The sequence below is a fragment of the Boleophthalmus pectinirostris genome, unplaced genomic scaffold, assembly GCF_026225935.1.
Source record: "Boleophthalmus pectinirostris isolate CB_2022bp ecotype Guang Dong unplaced genomic scaffold, ASM2622593v1 HiC_scaffold_7, whole genome shotgun sequence".
Taxonomy (NCBI): domain Eukaryota; kingdom Metazoa; phylum Chordata; class Actinopteri; order Gobiiformes; family Gobiidae; genus Boleophthalmus; species Boleophthalmus pectinirostris.
This window is the reverse complement of record NW_026571473.1, coordinates 21,939,183-21,959,443: the sequence shown is the minus strand read 5'-3', so window position 1 is coordinate 21,959,443 and position 20,261 is coordinate 21,939,183. Positions and strand designations below refer to the sequence as shown.

Here is a 20,261-nt window from a genome sequence, read left to right as displayed (position 1 = left end):
TATTAATTTGTGTACTTGCCTGTGACGCAGGGCCATTTTTGGTTTGAATTGAAAGTGACTTGATGATCAGACACTCATGCAAGTAAGAGGTAGACGGAGGTACTCTGAAGCACAGCGGACGGAGGCAAGGTGATCTTAAGATTGAGCACAACATTTTTCCACAGGGGATTTGGAGGATTTTATGTTCACTTAGATATTTGATATCCTTACTGGTTCACTACACGACAAGATGATGAAAAACATTTGTAATCATTTATAACACATGGTCCTATTTGCATTGGAATGCTTCTACAAATAGAAAAAATACATGAATACATTCACTCCACATTACTCCACAAAGTAAATAAAAAGAACAAGTCCAAGTACCCTTTGGTCTTCTATCTGATCACTGGCCTTGGATGAGTGAAGGGGGAGCTTATATTAAGTAACATCACCTGGTAAAAACGGGATAGTAATGAAGCATAAGAGTGAAGAAAATGCATATAAATGATTCCATACATATATTCATCTTATTTTTTTTTTCTTTTAACAATGTATTTTAAATGTTAAATACTGTATCGAAGTGTACCGACAGAGGGTGCTATGGACTATGTAACGTGGATGCTCAACGCTCACTGCAACAGGAATTTACTTCCGGTATCATGTTATGAAGCGTAAGTGACAACATCTGATTTGATTCGCATCGACAAGGAGCGAAACGTCCCTCCCAAGTAAGTTAAATGCTCTATTTTAATGGTTTGTCAAGCAATGACATCACTGTGTGTAAAAAGTATGAGAGTTTCTCTGTGTTTTCAAAGAAATGGGAACAATGTTTAGAAAACCGGTTCTGCAACAGCCATTAGCCTACAAGTGTAGCCTATGATTTACGCTCAAAATGAGTTGATACTACAGTAGGTGGGCCTATAAACAAGTGTACTGGAGCAATGGATACAACATAATAATTACAGGACAGAAACGGGTTAGGTGATCTAATGGTTGTCTTTGAATTCATCTTTCACATATTTTCCTATTTTCTTTATGTATTCTGTATGTATCGTCTAAATGGTAAATGGTCACTGTGATTGGTGGTTTTATATAGTGCTTTTCCACCTTCAGGTCACTCAAAGCACTTTACATCAAGGAACCACTCACACGTTCACACACCAGTGTACACAGACAATGGGGGTGAGGTTGATTAAGTGTCTTGCCCAAGGACACAATGACAGCATTCATCTGTGGGAACTGGAAGCAAACCAGCAACCTGTGGATCGGTGAATCTGACCGCTGTATCATTGATGTTAATGTCGAGATTCGAACCACCAACCTTCAGATCAGTGGACAAACACTCCAGCACACACCAACTGAGCTGCCATCACCTGCTAATCTGAATAATGACCAAACCTTCACTTTCAGGGTAATAATCAGATTGTGTTCTGCTTACAGGGGATGGGTCCTGACAGTGAAGCAGGCCCCTCTGTGCCCTGGAGAAAGGTGCTCTGGGAGCGTCAGCCATTCCCTGATAACTATGTGGATCAGCGCTTTCTGGAGGAGCTTCGCCGCAATGAGGGCCTGCATCAGTACCACTACTGGGCTGTGGTGAAAGAAGCAGGCATTGTGGGACAGCAGCTGTCTTGTGTTGCCATTTTTATAACACTATGGCTCTACATGGAGCAGGTAACTTAAACTGGGGCTGTAACTGTGTGACTTTAAAAAAAGTATTTTATTTTATGCTGTACCTGTTTACTCTTGTTTAACTAGGGTTTACTGCCCCCCGAGACACTCTTGTGGACCAGCCTTCTGATAGCACTGCTGGGGTATGGACTTCATCAGGTTTTAAGCACTAAACAAGAGTTGGACTGCAAACCACGGACACATCTGGCAAATTTACAAAGTGCCACTATTTTCTTGTCTTTCACTTTTGGTTTCTCTCCTGTGCTGAAGACACTGACAGAGTCCGTAAGCACAGATACAGTCTATGCCATGTCTGCAATGATGCTACTGGCCCACCTGATGTCATTTCCTTACACCCAGCCCTCTCCTCCAGGCAGCCTCTCTCTCAATGCTGCTCTGTTTGCCTCTGTGTGTTTGGCCTCCAGGCTGCCTGGTGCTCTGCATACTTTTGCCATGCTAAACTGTGCTCTCCTGGTGTTTGCCCTGTGGCCCTGTTTGTTACAGAAGATGAGGGAGAGGACTCCTCATCACTTCACTGTGGTCTCCATTGGAGTGTGTATAGCAGGAGTAGCAGGGTTGGGATCACAGTCCTGTTTTGGAGCAGTGCTTCTGGCCATGGCCTTATTAAGTGTGACACTACTCTGCCCTATTCTGCTTATCAGACTACAGCAGCAAAAGGACAATATTTCTGGACCATGGGATGAAGCTGAAATCCATGAAGATATACGACAGTTTGCTCAGTGATGGAATAAGATGGCACACTGCCTTTTAATCTGACTTGCATAAATGTAATCGTCACACCAGATGTCACATACTACAGTACTAAAATTGGTAGTATCTTTTTAAGCTGCTGGTGTGATGTGCACAGGTACAGTACACACAAGTATTTTTGAATGTGAGATGGCATTGTACAGTAGCATACTTTATCTCACATGAACCTAACCAAATAAACCAAATATTAACCAATGATTTGTGCTGTTCAGCTGTAATGATCTTAAATCATAATAAACCATGTAATTCAAGGTTTACATTTGTTTAATTTCTTGAGTTAGCAACAATATTAGTTATTAGCAGAAACTGCTGCTGACATTAATTCAAGCCTACTGTTATTTTAGATTTATAACAAACAATCGCTATGTTTTTGTTAAGTAAGTTGGTTGGAGAAGCTCTGGAAGCGTTGAAATTAACCATACATAATAGTTTAGGGTCGTACCTTTACTTGTTCCCGTTGTTTAGCATCTGCAAGACATGAGGCACGTTTCGATGTCCATTTTGGGTCGGATGGTGGCGCCATTTGTAATGTTTGCCGAACAAACTACGCAAAAGCTTAACTAACAAAGTTCAGTCGCGCTTAGAAAAAACGAGATTTCAGAATATCCATGAAAAACATTACATTGGAGCAACAACCAAACCGAACGTGACGCCGAGTAGAGCGCACTAAAGAATAGTTTCATTATTCCTTTAAATTTTCAACTAAATCAGTCACAATCAACATAAACAGTTTATTGAAAAATACAGAATGACATTTCTGTTCACATTAAATGTTATGGCATTTTCATACTGAACAGGACCTCTCTCTTATTGTAACAAAACGAGAACTGCACACATATGGCATAAAAAGGTAGTGCTTATATGCTGTTTTATATATAGGCTACATAGTGAAAAGTCTGTATTGTAGAAACAAATTACATTGCATAGATAAAATATAAACAATCTTAACTGAAGACATTCTGCTTAGAGATAAGTATAATCCAGTATTTATAGCTATTGATGGTATACATAAAACAGACAAGAGGCACAGTGAATTTTGCAGACAGCAGCTCCCACAGGACACAGCTCAGCATCATGCATCAGCTGGGTTAGACATCAGGCCATGGGTATCTTTGAATTTCAACAGCAACTCAGCACATCACAGGAAACTCACAATTTGAGTTTGGGGACAGCAGGGGGTTGCCTCCTACAAAGATAACAAGATTAGATGTCACCACTATAAATGAAGTAAGTCAATTTGGCATAAATGTTCCAGGTATATATTGTTTGTTATTGAGTCTACAAAGGGCCATTTGATGTGTTACCATAGGGTATAAGCCAGTATAGATGTGGATGGAAATGCTCAGGAATGGGGAATAATATTTGGGAAAGAACCTAAAGAACCATTGGAGAGCACAAAGGAAATGAGGCAAGGAGAGAGAGGGAGACACGGGCCAAAAACTGGAGAGGAACCAGTAAAAGAAAGAAACGTGTAGAGGGAGAGAGGGCAATAAAACAAACTGATCCTTGGAACAGAAGACAAGGTAGAGAAAGAGAGAGAGAGACAGAGACAGAGAGAGACAGGGAGAGAGTGAGAGAATGTGTAAGGGACAGAGACGGATGAAAACTTGACAGAGTGCTCAGTCTGTTGTCTCTGGCTGACTCCAAACGAAAGCTGCACAGAGAGAAGTTCTGACTCCTGAGGCTGATGGGAACAAGTCTATGAGAAACACATTTTCCAGCAGACCCCCACCCATCTCAAATAACAGCTTATTCTACCATTGGGTTTGTGCATTGGTTGACTGTAAAAGATTGCATAGATCTTTTTGGCATTTTTAAAGACAGACTTGAAGTAACAATATTATTTGGTTGTTTCAAACATACTTAGGCACACAGCGAGTCCTGCGGTGCTGTTGACGGTTATGGTGACTATCCTCATCTTCATTTACGGGTGCTGGTGCTGGTGGGACAGGGGCAGGAGTACGGGAAGCAGGAGTACGGGAAGCAGACCTACTCTTTCTTCTATGATGATTTGGACTGAGACATGAAAATAACAATGAGTACAACTAATGCAGTGGAGTAAAAGTGATTGAAACACAATAAGCACAAAAAAGGTAAATGCATACCCTTACACAAAAACGTGTTAACATTTAAAGCAATCAAAAAATTTTTATAATGGGATGGAGCGCTTAATCATGAATGCCGGTTTATATTAGTGTCAAATTTTACACCTGAATAAATATCAAAATCAGGAACTACACTGCTACTTTTAAGACATACGGTTACTCTACAGTAGATTTATTCAATTTATTTAGTATTTTTTGAATCTCTGTATTACTAGCATCTTTGTTTGCAAATAAAATGACGCAAGTTATGTTTGAAATGCAGATGACTTTTTTCTAGTTCGACACACACACAGTACCTGCGTGGAAGTACCCAGGATGAGTCTACAGGTGGGGGCAGTGGGGTGGTGCAGGTAGCTGTGGATATCTCTCCGATCACAGACAGCGCCTCCTTCAGGGCAGTGTGTTTTCTCAGCACGTCTTCTCGATGCTGCTGCTGCTCTGGTGACTCATCCATCAGAGAGGAGCTTTCTCCCAAAGCATAGAGCTGGGCCAGGAGCTCCGAGCTGATGAACTCCTTAACCTGCATAGAGGGGGATTATAAACAGCTGTGACAATTTTAACATGTACAGAAATCATGTAAAACTACACCTTCTTCTGATTTAGGACCAGCACTTAACTCTTAAGAGTGATAAAATTGTACTTTATTGGTCTGGCTTTTATTATTTGATCAGGCAAAATGTATAAAGGTTGCCAAATATATAAGGAATATGAATTAGCTAGTAAGAGTAGAAGCAGTGTTAATAGTCCAACCATAAGAGAGTTGCAATTTCTTCCAAAACACTATGCAAATGTGTAGCCTCTTTTCCATGGGCATGGTATGCTTGGGTCAAATTGGTAGGGGCACTGTACATTAAAAAGTTACCCAAAGGAAAGGCTTGCACTACTCTTTCACAACTGTATGGTTGCAAAATGGACTATTAATCAGCGGTATATTTATAATTTATCCTATAACCTTACACAATAGTCTTAGTACAAAAGTTCTATATCCAGTGTGGCATAAAACCTACACTGATTGAATATGCAATCTAGGTGTTGGACATTTTGCTGTGGTAAGTCCAGAAAGAAAAAAAAGAAAGAAGAAAGGATTTTTACAAAGTCAAGAATGTCTTACACTGTTGATTATGAGGTGCATAACAGTCTTGGGCATTAGGTCCCTGATGGTTTTGTAGATGATGTTCATGTAGGAGTCGACAAGGTTGCGTATGGTTTCCACCTGGCGCTCCAGCTGGGGGTCTGTGAAGTTTTCTGGGGTCCCATTCCCCTGTAAAAGACAAAGTTTCATCCTTAGTCATTTTAAGCTTCTGTATTATCTGTATAAGCTAGACTACTTTGGACGTTAAGCACTGAATTATTACTGAAATGTGCAATAAAACACAACTTCAGGTGATTTTGATTTTGAGAACTGAACATTATAACATTGTATAAACCTCAACAAAGTCTATTAAGGATAATAAAGGGAATTATACTAATGGTTCCTCTCTTAAAGGGTGACCCGACTATGCATACTTTGAACTAACGCTGTGTCCAGATAAATGAAGAGTACTAGTGTGATTAGTGCATGAGGGCATTGCCAATAAATTGTGTGAATTAACTCAAGCTAGAAAGCAGATGAATTACTGTGACAACCCTAGACAAATCAGGCAAAAGAAAAAAAGATGTTATGAGTAAATTATTTAAAAGACATTGATCTGTCATTGTTTTAATTATCTTGTCATAAACTGGTGTCAAAGAGTAGAGTAGGGGATCTTTACAGACATACAGCAGAGCAGAGGGAACTCAAGGGAGTCAAGGAGGAGTGGGCAAAAGAAAGAAAAAGAGGGAATGGGTGAGGGACAAGGAACTGCTGATTAGAAACAGACACACATACACATATTGTAGTGACATCATGTGTGCGGAATGCAGTGCTGAAGAGCCAACGACAGAGCAAGATGCAAGGGGTGGGGGACTAACTTTTTTACAAGAACTGGGGAAGAAAAAGAGGGAACATGTAAAAAAGTGAGGTGGTGGCCTGGGTTTAAGGTGAACAAAAGTCAACTACACAAGGATACTGTTTAAGTTAGTGTTGCTGCCCATAGAGAGGTTAAATGGGTTATGATAGTGCAAGGGTACGCACAGTGGTGTTCTCAGGGTAGACTCCGGCCCGTAACAGAGAAGTCCTCCAGCTGTCCAGCTCCTCCTGAGAAACACAGGCCAGCTCGAGGTATCTGTAGTCCTTATACACATTCCTGCAACAATAGTGAGATTCATATAAAAACGGTTGGTGATAAAGTCAAGTCACGCTCAGCTCTAGTCATTTCTGGAATCTTGAAGCAAATCTAATCAAAACTAATAGTCAGTCATGTCATGTCAGTTTTCTTTCTTTTCACAAAATTATTATGCAAAAAAGTTTAATGATTTTTCCAGACGCCCAAATTGCTTTACAATTTTATGCACATTTATGTACTTTCCATACTGATTAGTTATAAGATTAAAAAGTCTTTCTAGCTAGGCATGACATATCATTGTTGAAGACACAGATTCAATGCAAAATCTTACAGAAAGAAGCAAAATATCAGGAAAACTTTTTTTAGTAGTTGGCTGAGCTCTTAAATTTGAATTGTTCAAGAGTCCAATTTTGTTAAAACAATTACTGTATTAAGCAATGTTTAGCAAAGCCAGTCCTACAAATGGCTACATATTATGCTTTTAGAACTAGTGCACAATTTGTAGAGTGCAAAGTAAGAAACAGGGAAAGGCTTTGGATGAAGCTGGGGCCCATCTGTTAAACATTTTTCTTTAATCACTCCGTTGTTTCATTCCTACTTTTGTTGTTCACTCCTCACATTCATCAGATGTAGCAATTAAGCTCAAATATGTGTGGGGAAAAGAGAGATGCAACAGCAGTGGTCATAGGTGCAAAAAAAAATAAAAAATCACAAAATAACAACAAACGTGGTCGAAGAGTTGTGAGTTAGTATAATTGGCTACAATGGATGAAGTCAGGGTGTGGTGGCTAACAGCGACTGGCCAACAATGACAATACTCCAGTGCTATTGCAGGGAAATCATAGCCTATTATTTGGATATACACGAGCGACTATTAAACGCATATACTTGATTTACGACTCACATCCATTTTTCCCTCAATCTCTTTTTTCACGCTGTTTTCTGTTCTTGGCCAGATTTTAGTTTGATTTTTTCCCCCCTAACTCACACAGGGGGAATTCTGCACAGAACCCCAACTGCTTTCTATTTGAAGAGTTTCCTGAGGTTTTTGATTACTGTCAGACAGGGACAAAACCACTGCAATGTCTGCCACACACACACACACGCTAATACAGAAAGAGAAACAGAGAGGAGAGAGTCAGGGTGCAGGAAAAAGGGGGGACAGACTTTTGACACATTCCTGGCCGATGGCTCTGATACTAGCTCTCTCTTGTTGCTTACTTTCTCCTCACAACCCCTCTAACTCCTTCTCCCTCTCCCCCCTCTTTTGTGGTGAGTCGAGCAATTCTTTCCAAACAAGACCAGCCTCATCTCTCATCCAAGCGCTCTGGCTTTGATTAGCTGCTTAATGAGCCTGCCGTCGGTATGCTGCGGTCTATACACAAAGACACACAAATTGGCTCAAGAACATACATACTCGCATACATACTGTGTAATGTACATGCAGAGAAGCTTAAAAAGTCATTAATGTTTCTTATGGCCAAACAGCATAAAAAGAAAAGGGTTTGGTGGTAATACTGTTCTTTGTGTGAACTCTAATTTTATTTTATTGATATTCTCGCTTTGCATCTCTCTCTCTTTCTCTCTCTGTCTCTCTCTCTCGCTTACTTTCACACTCGTAAACCTTGCAAAGCGAGTTCAGCACAGACCAAGCTGGAAACCAATCCACAAGAAAAGTAGTAAAAGTAGTAAGAGTAGATGTAGTTATCCTTTTTCGTTTTGGCATTTCCATTCCCAGGGCCATCACAATAAATCATTCACCTCCTACTGATGGGATCCACATTCATACAAGAGTTTTCACTTTTAGATTGAACTATTTTGAGAACTAATATAGCTGGATTGATAGTAGTAATAGTAGAGGTAATACTTTTGACAACACAGTATGAGTTGTTGAAATAGTAATGGTCAAGTGGTTTATAAAACAACTGCAAAAAAACACACTATGGTATTCTAGATTTGTAGTTCTAAACTCATGTGTGAGTCCACATTCAAAGCAGCCCAGACAAATACAGTGGTTTAGGATTAAGAGGTATGTTTTGAATAAATTATAACTCATAATAATGTATTTCTAAGGTTTCTGCTAAGTCTTTCCTTGTCTCACACTTGTAAATCCAGTGAGCCAAATTCAGTGATCCTTGTGATCATTGTTATTTTTGTAGCACAGTTAAACAGCAAAGGTCAAAACAAAGATAAACAAAATCTATGTTTCCTTCCTTTTTTTCCAGCATGAGCAACCAATAATTTCAATGCACAAGTGGCCAACCACCACTCCTTTTTCTGAGTCACACAGACCTTAGCTCGGTGTTGAAGAGGGCAAAGCTTAATTTGCTGGACATGAAACTCTTCTCAACATCCCTGTATTTCACATTGTCCAGTGGCAGCATGTACTTTTTCTCCTTCTCCTGGAAACAAAAGAAAACAGAAAAATAACCGTTGACAGGAATACTCTTAATAAATGATGAGATCACTGAAGGCCAATACAGGTGTTTATAAGACTAAGAATCACTGTAGGAACTTTCTCATGGAGGCTGAAATAGTTGTACATCTGGAGCTATATTTTTAAGCATCTGTCTCAAAAACTGAATAGCCGATGGGGAACTATGGCGCTCGAGTGTGTTGAAACACTGGGGTGCACTGAAGGTCTGGAACAGTACTCCTCACTTACTGGAAAGGTTCAAATACAAATAACCTATTATTAAAATGGTAGAAAGTATACTGAAAATGTCATTTTTTATGCTATTAGCTGTTGTAGTAGCAAGTGTACATTTTAAGTAGTAACAGTACTTGTAGAGGTAAGGATTGCATTTTGGCTTTGTCTTTCTTGGATCACACCAAAAAATGTTTTTTCTCCAAAAAAGCAGTAATTTGATTTATGCTGAAATTCAGTGTATCCAAGTTAGAGACTGATACACTATTCACAGTCTTGAGGCTGGATTGGTTGGTAGTAGTAATAGTAGTACTGTTAGTAATAAAAGAAGTGTTATTTCCAATCCAATCCAACTTTATTCATATAGCACATTGCCAATTAAGTCTCCAACGTGCTACACAGAGTAGGTATATATACATTAACACACTGCAGATAATACAGCATAAAAATAAATAAAAGAAAATAACAATAAAAGCTTAAAAATAAAAAAATTAGCAACAGAAAATGAAATCCGTGAAAAACTGTTAGAGGACCACCATTAATAGAAGGGGCGGTCTTAATGCGTGTGTGTGTGTGCGGGGGGGATGACCACAGAAAAGGACCGGTCCCCCAGCTTTTGAGTCTCGTTTTCAAGATGACAAATTGGAGCTGGCCCTCAGACTCCAGAGCGCGTGAAGGAGTGTGCGGAACAATGAGGTCTGAGGTGTACATGGGGGCCAGCCACTGCAACGATGATAAAATGGGTGTGATGTGTTCTCTACGATGTGTGCCGGTTAAAAGACATGCTGCAGAATTGTTAAATACTTGAGATGTATTGTCTGTTCGGGTTATGACATACAACACTATCAAACTGGAACTGTAATTTGAATTGACACAAGGATCAGCAAAGGATACAATTGTAATAGAAAGTGTTCTGCAAACAACAGAACGTATTTTAATGGAATGCATTTATCCTGAAGATTAGACCTACATCTTGTATTGGGTTAACAGTTCATATTTCTGTTTTCACCAATGCTCCTGGTTGTGTTTAAAATGAGCATTGTGAACTGAAACCTAATTTAAATTGCAATACTATTTCCCACATAATTATGCACCCTAAGTACCTGTTATTGCGGGTGATATTTAAAATTTTTTCCTTGTTATTGCGGGTGATATTTTCAGAATGTTTTCCCCTTTACTCAAGTTCACATTTGGGTAAGCCCGCCAGTCTGACTTATTAACATCCCACTAACTAGAGGGACCCAGGCCTGTAGTCTGTCGTCCCCATGGAGACTTATGAATGACAGAGAACAGTTGGACGAGGTTGCACGGACGCAGCGTGAGTTGAAGCAGACAGTATGGAGTTGGAAGGGAGGGAACGAGGAGGACAAAATGGAGAAAGGCCGGGCGCACATGTGAAAGTCATTACTCAGATTCTTGCTCTAACACAACATTTCTCTCAAAGTACACTGGCCCTTCCCCCTTCATTCTTATACGCGCGTGATTTTTACACTATAAGGCACATCAGAAATTGGTTATGGCTCCAATGTGGATAGGTTGCAGATGGAAGTCACCACTGAATATGAAACTCTGGATTTGAGATACACAGCATCCCAGATTCAAGATACATGTCGGTGTTTATGGATGCTAAAAGGTGTTGCGCTTTGGTCTTCCCCTACAAGTACTCCCTGAACCCTGCGACTTTCTCCCTTCATTCCTCTTTCCTTCTTTCCAGAGGGGCCCACTTCCTGTAATGGAGGACGAAAAAAAATGACAAACCAGGATTGGCGCTCACACAGCAACATCTGGGATCGCTTTAGACATAAGGGGGAGGAGACTCGAGAGAGTATAGGGTGCCATGATGATGTAGAAATAGAAAGTACAGATGGGTTAGTTAAGACAAGGAGGGCTATGAGGGTAAAAGGAGGTGTTTTTTATAGTGAGGATGGGTGAAGGTATGAAGAACATGAAGACCAGGAGACACTGTGGAGGAGAAGAGAGAAAAAGTTGCAGACCACTCTAAAGTCGATTCCCCAAGGGTCCCATCAACCCATATATGGCTGCTAAGTTCCTCCCAAACTCTCTCTCCTTCCCTCACTCCCCTTATTTCCTTATGCCTTCCCAGAGCGAACAGCCAGAACCCTAGCTTAACCAAATGCGTAAATATGCCACGTCAAGACTGGATACTGCCTGGACACAAGTACCATGGAGCAAACCAAGAACCGAGAAGAAGTACTGACATCTCCGGAAGAGACCGGAGAAATGGACGCCTGATGTGAGACCGCTGTGACATAGGATTGTGACAGGATAGACCAAAATAACACAGGAAAACTTTGCTTAACTTTCCTATCTGCTGTGATAAGAAGATCAGCTGCAAGCATCCAGAGTTGGGAAAAAGGCAAGGCTATATCAGAAGTCCTGCTCCGTCATCCCAGTGTTCAGACTACCTGTTCAGGATCTTACTGGTGTACAGTAGTCTGCACATTGGTTAGACTGTGCACGGAAATGCTACAATTACCTACAATAACATTAATGCTATGGACGCTTTGAAAATGTGCATGTATTGCAGGCCATAGCTTTTATTTTTATTTGTGTTACTTGCATGGCAGGCGTAAATGTTCCCAACTGTGCACACACTTATGCTGTCAATTCACAAAATTACATTATCTTAAGAAATTTGTATGACGAAGTGATATAGCATGTTCTTTGTAGATTCGTTCATGTGCACAAAACTCACAAAAATTAGAGTTATATTTTAATGTCACACAGGCTAGTTATTTTAACGTAGTTATACAAGCTAACATTTAGCAGATGTTTCTCTATAATAGAGGTTCAGGATCATGGGTGTGAATCTAGAACCGATGAGGTATTGTGTCGTCCCAGGGGTGCCAGGGTGGTCGAGGAGTATAATACATCATAGCTTGTGTGACTAAAGTGGTGTCTTCTCTTCCTGTAGACTAATGGATTTAAGATACCTCAGAGTCCTTTCTCTCGCACACTCATGCAAAGGGAGCATGTAGATTAAGCGTATAAGCAGAGGCCGTCTGTTTTTCTTCAGGGCTTGCTGGTGGAGCTCTGGCAGCTGAAGGGTACAGGAATGCATGTCTGTTCAGTGTGTTGGGGAGATTAAACTCTATATCTTGATATTGCTTTATAAAATGAATGAAAAATGTAGTGATATAATTTATCTTGTGAGGCTAAAGATGTGTTTTCTGTTAGGAGTTAAGGTGGCTGACAAAGTGATGGAGAGTCGAGTCAATGGGGGTGAGCCGAGTAGAAGGGTATGTGTGAGACTGCGGAGGAGGTTAGGGTGGGGGGGTCAACAGGGGAGAGAGGGGGAGGAGGTCTGCAGTGTAGAAACAGCCATGTGGGATTTCTCTGGGCAGATCTTGGAAGCTGGTGTTTGGACAAAGCCTCAGATTTTCCAGCCAGGAATGTGCACGGTCCCAGGGAGACTGCCAACCACAAAAAGGTAGAGAGAAAGAGAGAGAGAAAGGGAGAGGGAGAGAAAGAGAGAAGAGAAAGAATAGGGCAAGGCTGGAGAGATGCTACACAAAGTAAAAATGATTTGGATGCAGTCTGGGTGACAACTGAAAGATGAGGAAGCAAAGCCTTGGTCAGTGTAACTTTGTGGCAACATAGCTTCATCATAACCATTGAAGTCTATGTGAACAGACCAGCTATTGCAGTCTAACATATGTGTATCGTTGCAGTGCGTCTTTGATGTGGTCAGAAGATATTTGCTTGTCTCCCTTTGTCTATTATTTATCACAGATGTGCTAAGTGTGTGTATATGTGTAAGCCGAATGGTAAAAATGAGGAGACAGCCATAGGAAACCTCAGTATCAGTATGTGTACATTATCCATGCCTAAAGGCTGTGTCTGGGAACAGAGTGATCAAGGAGTCTAGGAGTTTATCTAAGAAGTGACCATGTGCCTGATTGAGCGTATATTTTCCTGCACTATTTGCACGCCAGTTTGTTTACATCAGGCTTCTTGTGTGTATCACATACTGTATACACAACGTTGTCCACTGTGTATTTGTATGCATTTGTGTGTGAGTGTGTGTCTGTGTTTGGCTTGGGGCAACTCCAGCTGTGTCAGAGTGAGCTGCTCCAAATGCCTGAACTCCCAGAAGAGGAAGAAAAGGGGGAGTCTAGAGCGGGACGAATGCGAGAGGAGAAGGAGAGGGGGGTGAATGGGGATACAAGGGCTCAGTTGCAAATCCAGGTGGCGGTCAAGAAAAGCAGAGAAAACACATGGCTGGCAGAAATTCAAGGTTTAGATGCTTTTGAGATGAGTGTAGTACTAACGCTACTATCACATTACAACTACTGTGTTTAGGTAGATAGCTAACTTCAGAAATGTTTGCTCTACACCATATAAGCTATATATATATATATATATATATATATATATATATATATATATATATATATATATATATATATATATATATATATATATATATATTTATATATATATATTATATTATATTCCCTACACACAAGTAGTAATGTCATAATTAGCAAACTTAAACATAATGTTCTATTTTGAACTAAATTGTCATCAACTAGCATTGAACATCTATGACTTGAACGGTGTGATCTGTATACTTTGATCCATGTGCTTAAATTTGTGAGCTCACTTCCTGCCCTGCGCTGTTCTCATGACATCAGAGAGACTGTTGTGGTGTGTCTGCCTGTCTACACTTGCTGTGCAGACCTTCTGCTCCTGTACAGCAGGCACAGACAGGCAGACACATGGCAGCCCCACTGACATCACATTACTACAACCAACCATCACTGTACCACCATATACCTGAAAGATTTATAACCTTTTGCTAATCATCTCTGTATTTTTCATTTAATCCAATGTCTGGTTCTATACTGATACAAAAATAAACCACGTTTGTATACTAATTACACTGCAATTTAAAGTTTGGGTTTTGTACAAATAAAAATGTACTTTTATAATTGGAAACATACTTGGTACTTTATATTGTTACATTGGTACACATTGTCAATGTGTATCCAAAATTATTAAACAAATAAAATGATCATATTATGAGAAGTTGGCAGTGTTTGTTTTACTGTTTGTTTGTTTTTTCTACACCTAAAGTAGGACATTTGAATAAATAATAATTGTGAATGCCTTACCTCATCATCTCTGAACCAGGACAGGCTCTCTGCAGTGAGGACAAACCAGTATTCTCTTGCACCGCCTTTCATGATGCCAATATTGTTGATGGTCAACCAACCCTTGCGTATCACCTGTGCATGAATCAAGGTTAGGAAGTAAGCTGACAAGAATAGAAAGATTATAAAGAGATTTCATACAAAAGTGCATATAAAAGGGAATAGAACAGCAGCAATATAGTGGTTACTGATATTATGGAATGATGAAAACTCATCAGTGACATTCAGTGATCTAGAACATGTAATAAAGAAAAGCGTACATTTGTGTGGAGAAAGACAACGGTTTAAACAGAAGATATAACATGACACAAAACATTCTATTGTGCATTAGAGTAGAAAAAGTGTGATTAGTAGTTTGCAAAAGCCAGTGCATGTATTTGGTAAGATTATTGACATGCCAACCCACAGCCATTTAGCTTGAGTGCTGCACAAAGATATGTCCAGAGGAAGTGTCATAGAGTGGAAGAGAGGCAGTAGGCTTAAAGAGATTTTTCTCCTACTATTAGACTTGAGAGAGGGGTCACACCCTGGGGAGAGGTAAGAGATGGGTGGTAAAATTACATTTAAGTAGTACATTAACCATTATTCTTCTGTAGCCTTTACAGTACTATCTAGTTTAAACACTATGCACATATAACTTCTTTGAGATAATAATAAAAAAGCACTCTGCGGTAAATGTAATATATTATAGTATAGGTAATATACAAAAAAGATCCAAGTTAATAATTATAATTAAGCTAGCAAACTAGCAAAGCATTAAACCATGGATAAAATACAACTGCATGCTATATTCAAAACAATCAGTAGTACCGTGGATGTACAACAATCAATCCTACCTGACTTCCTACAACATTTGCAGCAGTCTTCTTATTGTTTATTATCTGTTGGGCACTGACAAAGAGGAAAAGTATTTTTAGTAACTTCGTTTAATAGTATTCAGGCTTAAAGTTGCAGTTTCACTTACCAAGTAAAACCAACAAAATCTTCATGTTTGGTATTTATGTAGGCAAGCTGTACTTCAATTAGCAACAATATCTGAAAAGACAAGAAGGAAATGATGCAAGCATTTTATAATGAATTGTATAAAATTTTCAAGTACTGTAAATAACCTGTTCTCTGCATTTATTTTCTTGCTCCCGTATTTCGGTGTTGACAATTTTTTCAGTTTCATCTCGTAGTTTGGGAAAAGACGCAAGCTGAGGAAAAAGAATGACCATTACACTTACAATAAATCGATTGACTGGTGTGTTTTAGTTTACCTTATTGATACACTGGTGTATAGTGGACATGAGCTCTTGACTGACCAAATCAACAAGCTTCATACAAGGCTCATTCAGTCTAGAGATCTGTTTTTTGACAATCGCTTCAAATGCCAGGTCTGGTGTGAACAGCCCTGTCCTGACTCCATGGATATTTCTGATGGCATATGTGATCTCTCGGCGAAGATCCCTTTCATCCGAGTCTAACTGCAAATGTGAACAAGGTTGGTGAATCTCTGAAATTAATGTTACAATAATAGAAAAATATACCTTGACCAGTTCATGTGGAAACTGTTGATGGAAGATTCTGTTAATCTTGGCACCTCCAGATAAATATTCTGTGTCAACTTTATCACCTGAACCCTCAATTAGCTTCTCAAAGTCAACAGCCAAGCGTTGAACAAGCCTGCAAATGTATTAGCCATAGTAGTTTTATAATAGCATTTGTATAAAGATAGTAGAACATGTATACCAAAGTAGACTGACTGTAGTAGTGTCTTGGTCCTCCGGGTGGGGTCATCAGGGACATATTTCCTGTACTCCTCTGCCTCTCTATTCAAGGACAAAAGCTGGCTATGTAAATGACTACGGAAGGCTGGTAGCTTCTCCCGGATATGACTTGTCAGTTGCTGTATAACAAATCATATTAGCACAATGTTTCATGCATGTACTATATTTTGAAACCTGTAGTATAAAATCGGTCAACCTGATTAAGCATTTTTTGCAAATACGGTGTGCCCATTCTAGCAGCCATGTGACTGTAGGCTGGATGAGATCGAAAAAAGTTCTTCTCTGCCTGCAGAGCTGCCTTAATATCCTTTTTCCCATCAATGTCCTTTTGACTGCGGTTCACCACCCCAACATAACCTGGGAAGGAAGAGGCAGCAAAGGAAATAAAGACAAGCACCCATAGCAAGAGGCTATGACAACAACTGCAAATGTATAGAATTTGCTGTAGTTCTGTAGAAAATAATCAACTGAGACCATAGTTTGAATAATTATAATATAGTATAATGTACTATAATGTCATTCTCAAATTTAACAGAGCAATAAACTGTATGCATGTACTCTGTACTAGGCTACATAGCTCATGTTTCAGTCCCCAACTCAAAGTTATTTCAGTGGGTTTCCATGGCTAATGCATTAGTACTGTGAAGAAACACCTGGTTGGACTTTACTAAGTCTGTATAAAATCACGGGTGTAAGAGTTTGCCAACTTTTCTCCATGCACACATACAAAACAATGTATTTATGTAATATCTCCATTATACATATACAGTATGTCTTACTTAGACTACCCATTTAACTGAAACTCACTTATTATAATATTGCTATGAAATTGGATCTAGTGTTCTAGTTTTCTAATTCCTGATTAAACATGGGCAGGTAACCTAAACACTGAGTCATATAAAAGTATTTGAATGTAATTTTCATGTGGTTTATGAATGGAATTATGCTTTTCTTTGATGGACTCCCTCAAACTCAGCATTAATTCATGCACTTTTCAACTTTTTTCTTCTTCTTCTTTCTTTCTTCAAAAACTGGTGCAAAACTGTGACAAATGTTTACCAGGGGTAATATTCCATTATTGTCTCTAACCAAGTAATAATTAGAAGCATTAATCCTCTTACATCACTTAAGGGTAAACTGTAGCATTTGCACACAAACACTCTGGACTCACCTCTGCGTAAAGGAAGCAGTCTGTTCTCGAGTATTTCCCGAGCATCAGTTCCTTTATCCATGAGGTCTAACTTTGTGATTACTCCTATTGTGCGTTGGCCTAAGAAAAGAAATGAGAAAAGAAAGAAAAAACAACATGTCTTTTTTGTTCCTGTACATTTCCAAATAATCTGACAATAACTTTGCCAACTATCTCAACAATAAAAAAGAAGAAAACATGCTACTAATCAAATCACTTTTGTAATACCTTGTGGGTCAACATCTTTTGCTAGTTTCAGTGCATCAGAGTTGGCCAGGTCTGTGTTGGCTGGGGTAACAGCCAGAATGAGGCAGTTCTCCTTGCAGATGTACTGCATGATCATGTCTCGTACTAGGTACTCAATATCTGCAGGCTGATCACCCACAGGCACTTTTGTAATGCCAGGCAGATCCACAAGGGTTAAATCCAGTACTGCAAAAACACACACATAGAATATGGCTTATTTGATTCTGGGGTTATTTCAGCTGCACTGTCACAGACTACACAACCCTGCAAATTTCAGTTGTAACTTGTATACCATGAGGAGAGTGGATTTGTAGATGAATGGGTACAGGGGAAATGTTCTTTTTGGTCCCAGTGAGTCTGTCTGTCTCAGATTCAATCTCCGCTCGAATCTCATCAAAGTCAGTAAACTTCTTTCCCCTACAATGTAAAAATTCTCCATACTCTGGAAAAGAACAATATCAGTATCAGTGAGTTTTATTTGTCATGATACCAATAAATGCCAATCATTTTAATGGCGTTCCAAGCCACAGTGTAAGTGGAAACAGACTATAAGACAGATACATGAACATCATACTGCCATCTGGTGGCTCCTGGGGTAGATTTTACAATGTTTAGCACAAACCTGTATCAGAGTTGAGAAGCTGTAAAACTAAAGGTCTCCGAGTCACAATTCCAGATCCCCTTGGAAGAAAGTCTCTGGAAGCAAAAGGAGATGTGACCAAATGTTTTAATGTCAGAGCTGAGCAAGATATCTAGGAGATCCTCAAACAGAACCTTTTTCTGTGTATATTTATGTATTTTATGCCATCACACATATAAGTTCATATTCTTTGTTACATCATATATATATATATGTGTGTGTGTGTGTGTGTTATTCTTTCCAAATAGAGTCATAAACATACACAGTACTAGAGACTAAAGTTGGCCAAAATACAAATCAGATAATGGTTGTGGCCAAAGTCCTTGCTTTTCATCATTACAGTAGTCCTTTGTTTTGCTGTGGGCAAATAAAGATGAAGATTCATTCAGCATTCCTCATTGACAAAATGAAAGTGCTTCAGGGCTCAGCTCCATTTCCTCGCATGTCCCTGCATGATGTCAGCCTTGTTATATGTAATAAAGTGAGTGACCTGTAGAAACAATGCATCACTTTCACATTGTTTCAATACAAATAAGTAGCAGGTTTTTGTGGGTGTGTACGACCTTGTCAGCAATTCATTTCACACTGCCTCCTGTCAGCAGGTTGTTGAGATAGTTTCTGCCCTGGGCTCTGTCAAACAGACACTTTTAGGAGAACCCCATATGAGGGGGCACGTTGTGACGCGTTTGTTTAACAAAATGCAACATATATGACATTTACTCTCTTTCCGTTTCATTTTCACTAAATTGACATAAAAAACATTTTACATTAAATTATGAATATTGTTACTACATATCACACATTTTGTAGACCTAGAATAAATTCAGTTTCAATGCACTTTTGTGTAATGGGATGGGACGATCCTCTGTCCTCTTATCCTACTTCTGAGTGTGTCCACCATCACCCACTGATCCATGCATCACTGGGTTTGGCTTACCTGCCGACAAAGTTTTCTAGTACGGAGCTCTTGCCCGCACTCTGCGCCCCCACCACGGCTATCTGCGGCAGATGGAGGCTGTATTCCTGCCCCGCGCTGCCCACGGAGCTCAGGGCGTGCTGGAGCCGGTTCACCAGCGGGATGAGCTCCTCCATCCCCCGGTTACCCATCACAACAAGCCACCTGGGCTACACCGCACCGCGGGACCCCGCCACCGCAGCTAACATAACATAGCACTTTACTAACTGCTTATTGCGGTTTTTTGGAGACAAAAACACAGGCGATTCTCGTTTAGATCCATCACAAGTTACAATTACAAATACAATTCAAACTTTTTGCCAAAAAAGAAGTCGTAAACGCGCAAACGTGAGTGAATCTGTCCGCTGTTTTCGTGTTTCCCAACTCTTTCTCATTCGGAGATAAGACACCGAAAGAAAGAGATATAAGAATTTCTAGTGGTATTCCAAAAATAATTATAGCTCCTCAAATGTATCTTGAATGCATTAATTGGCTCCTGTCCTCAAAGTTTTGATAAAGAAAAAGAAAGTGTACATTGACAGCTAACGGAGTGAATTTTAATGCGCATGCGCATTGACAATCATAAAAACTGGGGTGGGCAACTCCCCTCTCCCTTCCTGAAGAAGACAGACAAAGTTACAACCCAATTATAAATGTTCCTTGTATCGCACATGAAGGCAGCCCCTCCTCTGTTGCAGAAAGTTATTTAAAATGACACACATCTTGTATGGGTAGGGCCTAGCAGCAGACCTATAAACAAACTAATGTGTCTACGATTCAACTACTGTAAATGACACTCCAGCATTCTTTAGCAGTGAGGAAGGCCTGTGTTTTCCAGGGAAGGCCTAAGCAAAAGAGAAAGAGAACATTCATTCCCTCACAGAAAAGCAAAGCAAGAGGTGACATTG

The 20,261-nt window shown here is 39.7% G+C and overlaps 2 protein-coding genes across 4 annotated transcripts; one reads left to right on the top strand and one right to left on the bottom strand.

The window, feature by feature from the left end:
* The first annotated feature begins 614 nt into the window (after positions 1-614).
* pigc (phosphatidylinositol glycan anchor biosynthesis, class C) lies at positions 615-2,672 on the top strand. The gene is made up of 3 exons (XM_020918883.2): positions 615-710; positions 1,423-1,653; positions 1,738-2,672. The coding sequence occupies exons 2-3, from the start codon at positions 1,426-1,428 to the stop codon at positions 2,392-2,394; spliced, it is 885 nt and encodes a 294-aa protein (XP_020774542.1). The 5' UTR covers positions 615-710; positions 1,423-1,425; the 3' UTR covers positions 2,395-2,672.
* A 460-nt stretch (positions 2,673-3,132) lies between these two features.
* On the bottom strand, positions 3,133-20,160 carry dnm3a (dynamin 3a). Of its 3 annotated transcripts, XM_055164566.1 has the most exons (21): positions 18,962-19,323; positions 18,661-18,888; positions 18,381-18,454; positions 18,051-18,200; positions 17,741-17,944; positions 17,495-17,593; positions 16,520-16,680; positions 16,300-16,442; positions 16,084-16,219; positions 15,814-16,020; positions 15,664-15,750; positions 15,519-15,589; positions 15,391-15,445; positions 15,055-15,081; positions 14,516-14,629; positions 9,023-9,132; positions 6,640-6,751; positions 5,638-5,787; positions 4,823-5,046; positions 4,285-4,437; positions 3,133-3,607 (listed from the first exon to the last, which is right to left on the bottom strand). In XM_055164566.1, exons 5-21 carry the CDS (start codon positions 17,853-17,855, stop codon positions 3,571-3,573), a joined length of 2,001 nt encoding a protein of 666 aa, XP_055020541.1. In that variant the 5' UTR covers positions 17,856-17,944; positions 18,051-18,200; positions 18,381-18,454; positions 18,661-18,888; positions 18,962-19,323; the 3' UTR covers positions 3,133-3,570. The 3 variants fall into 3 exon arrangements, with proteins under 3 accessions (XP_055020541.1, XP_020774551.1, XP_055020540.1); XM_020918892.2 differs by lacking the exons at positions 18,661-18,888; positions 18,962-19,323 and adding an exon at positions 19,336-20,160; XM_055164565.1 differs by having other exon boundaries at positions 18,381-18,888.
* Between the last annotated feature and the right edge of the window lie 101 nt (positions 20,161-20,261).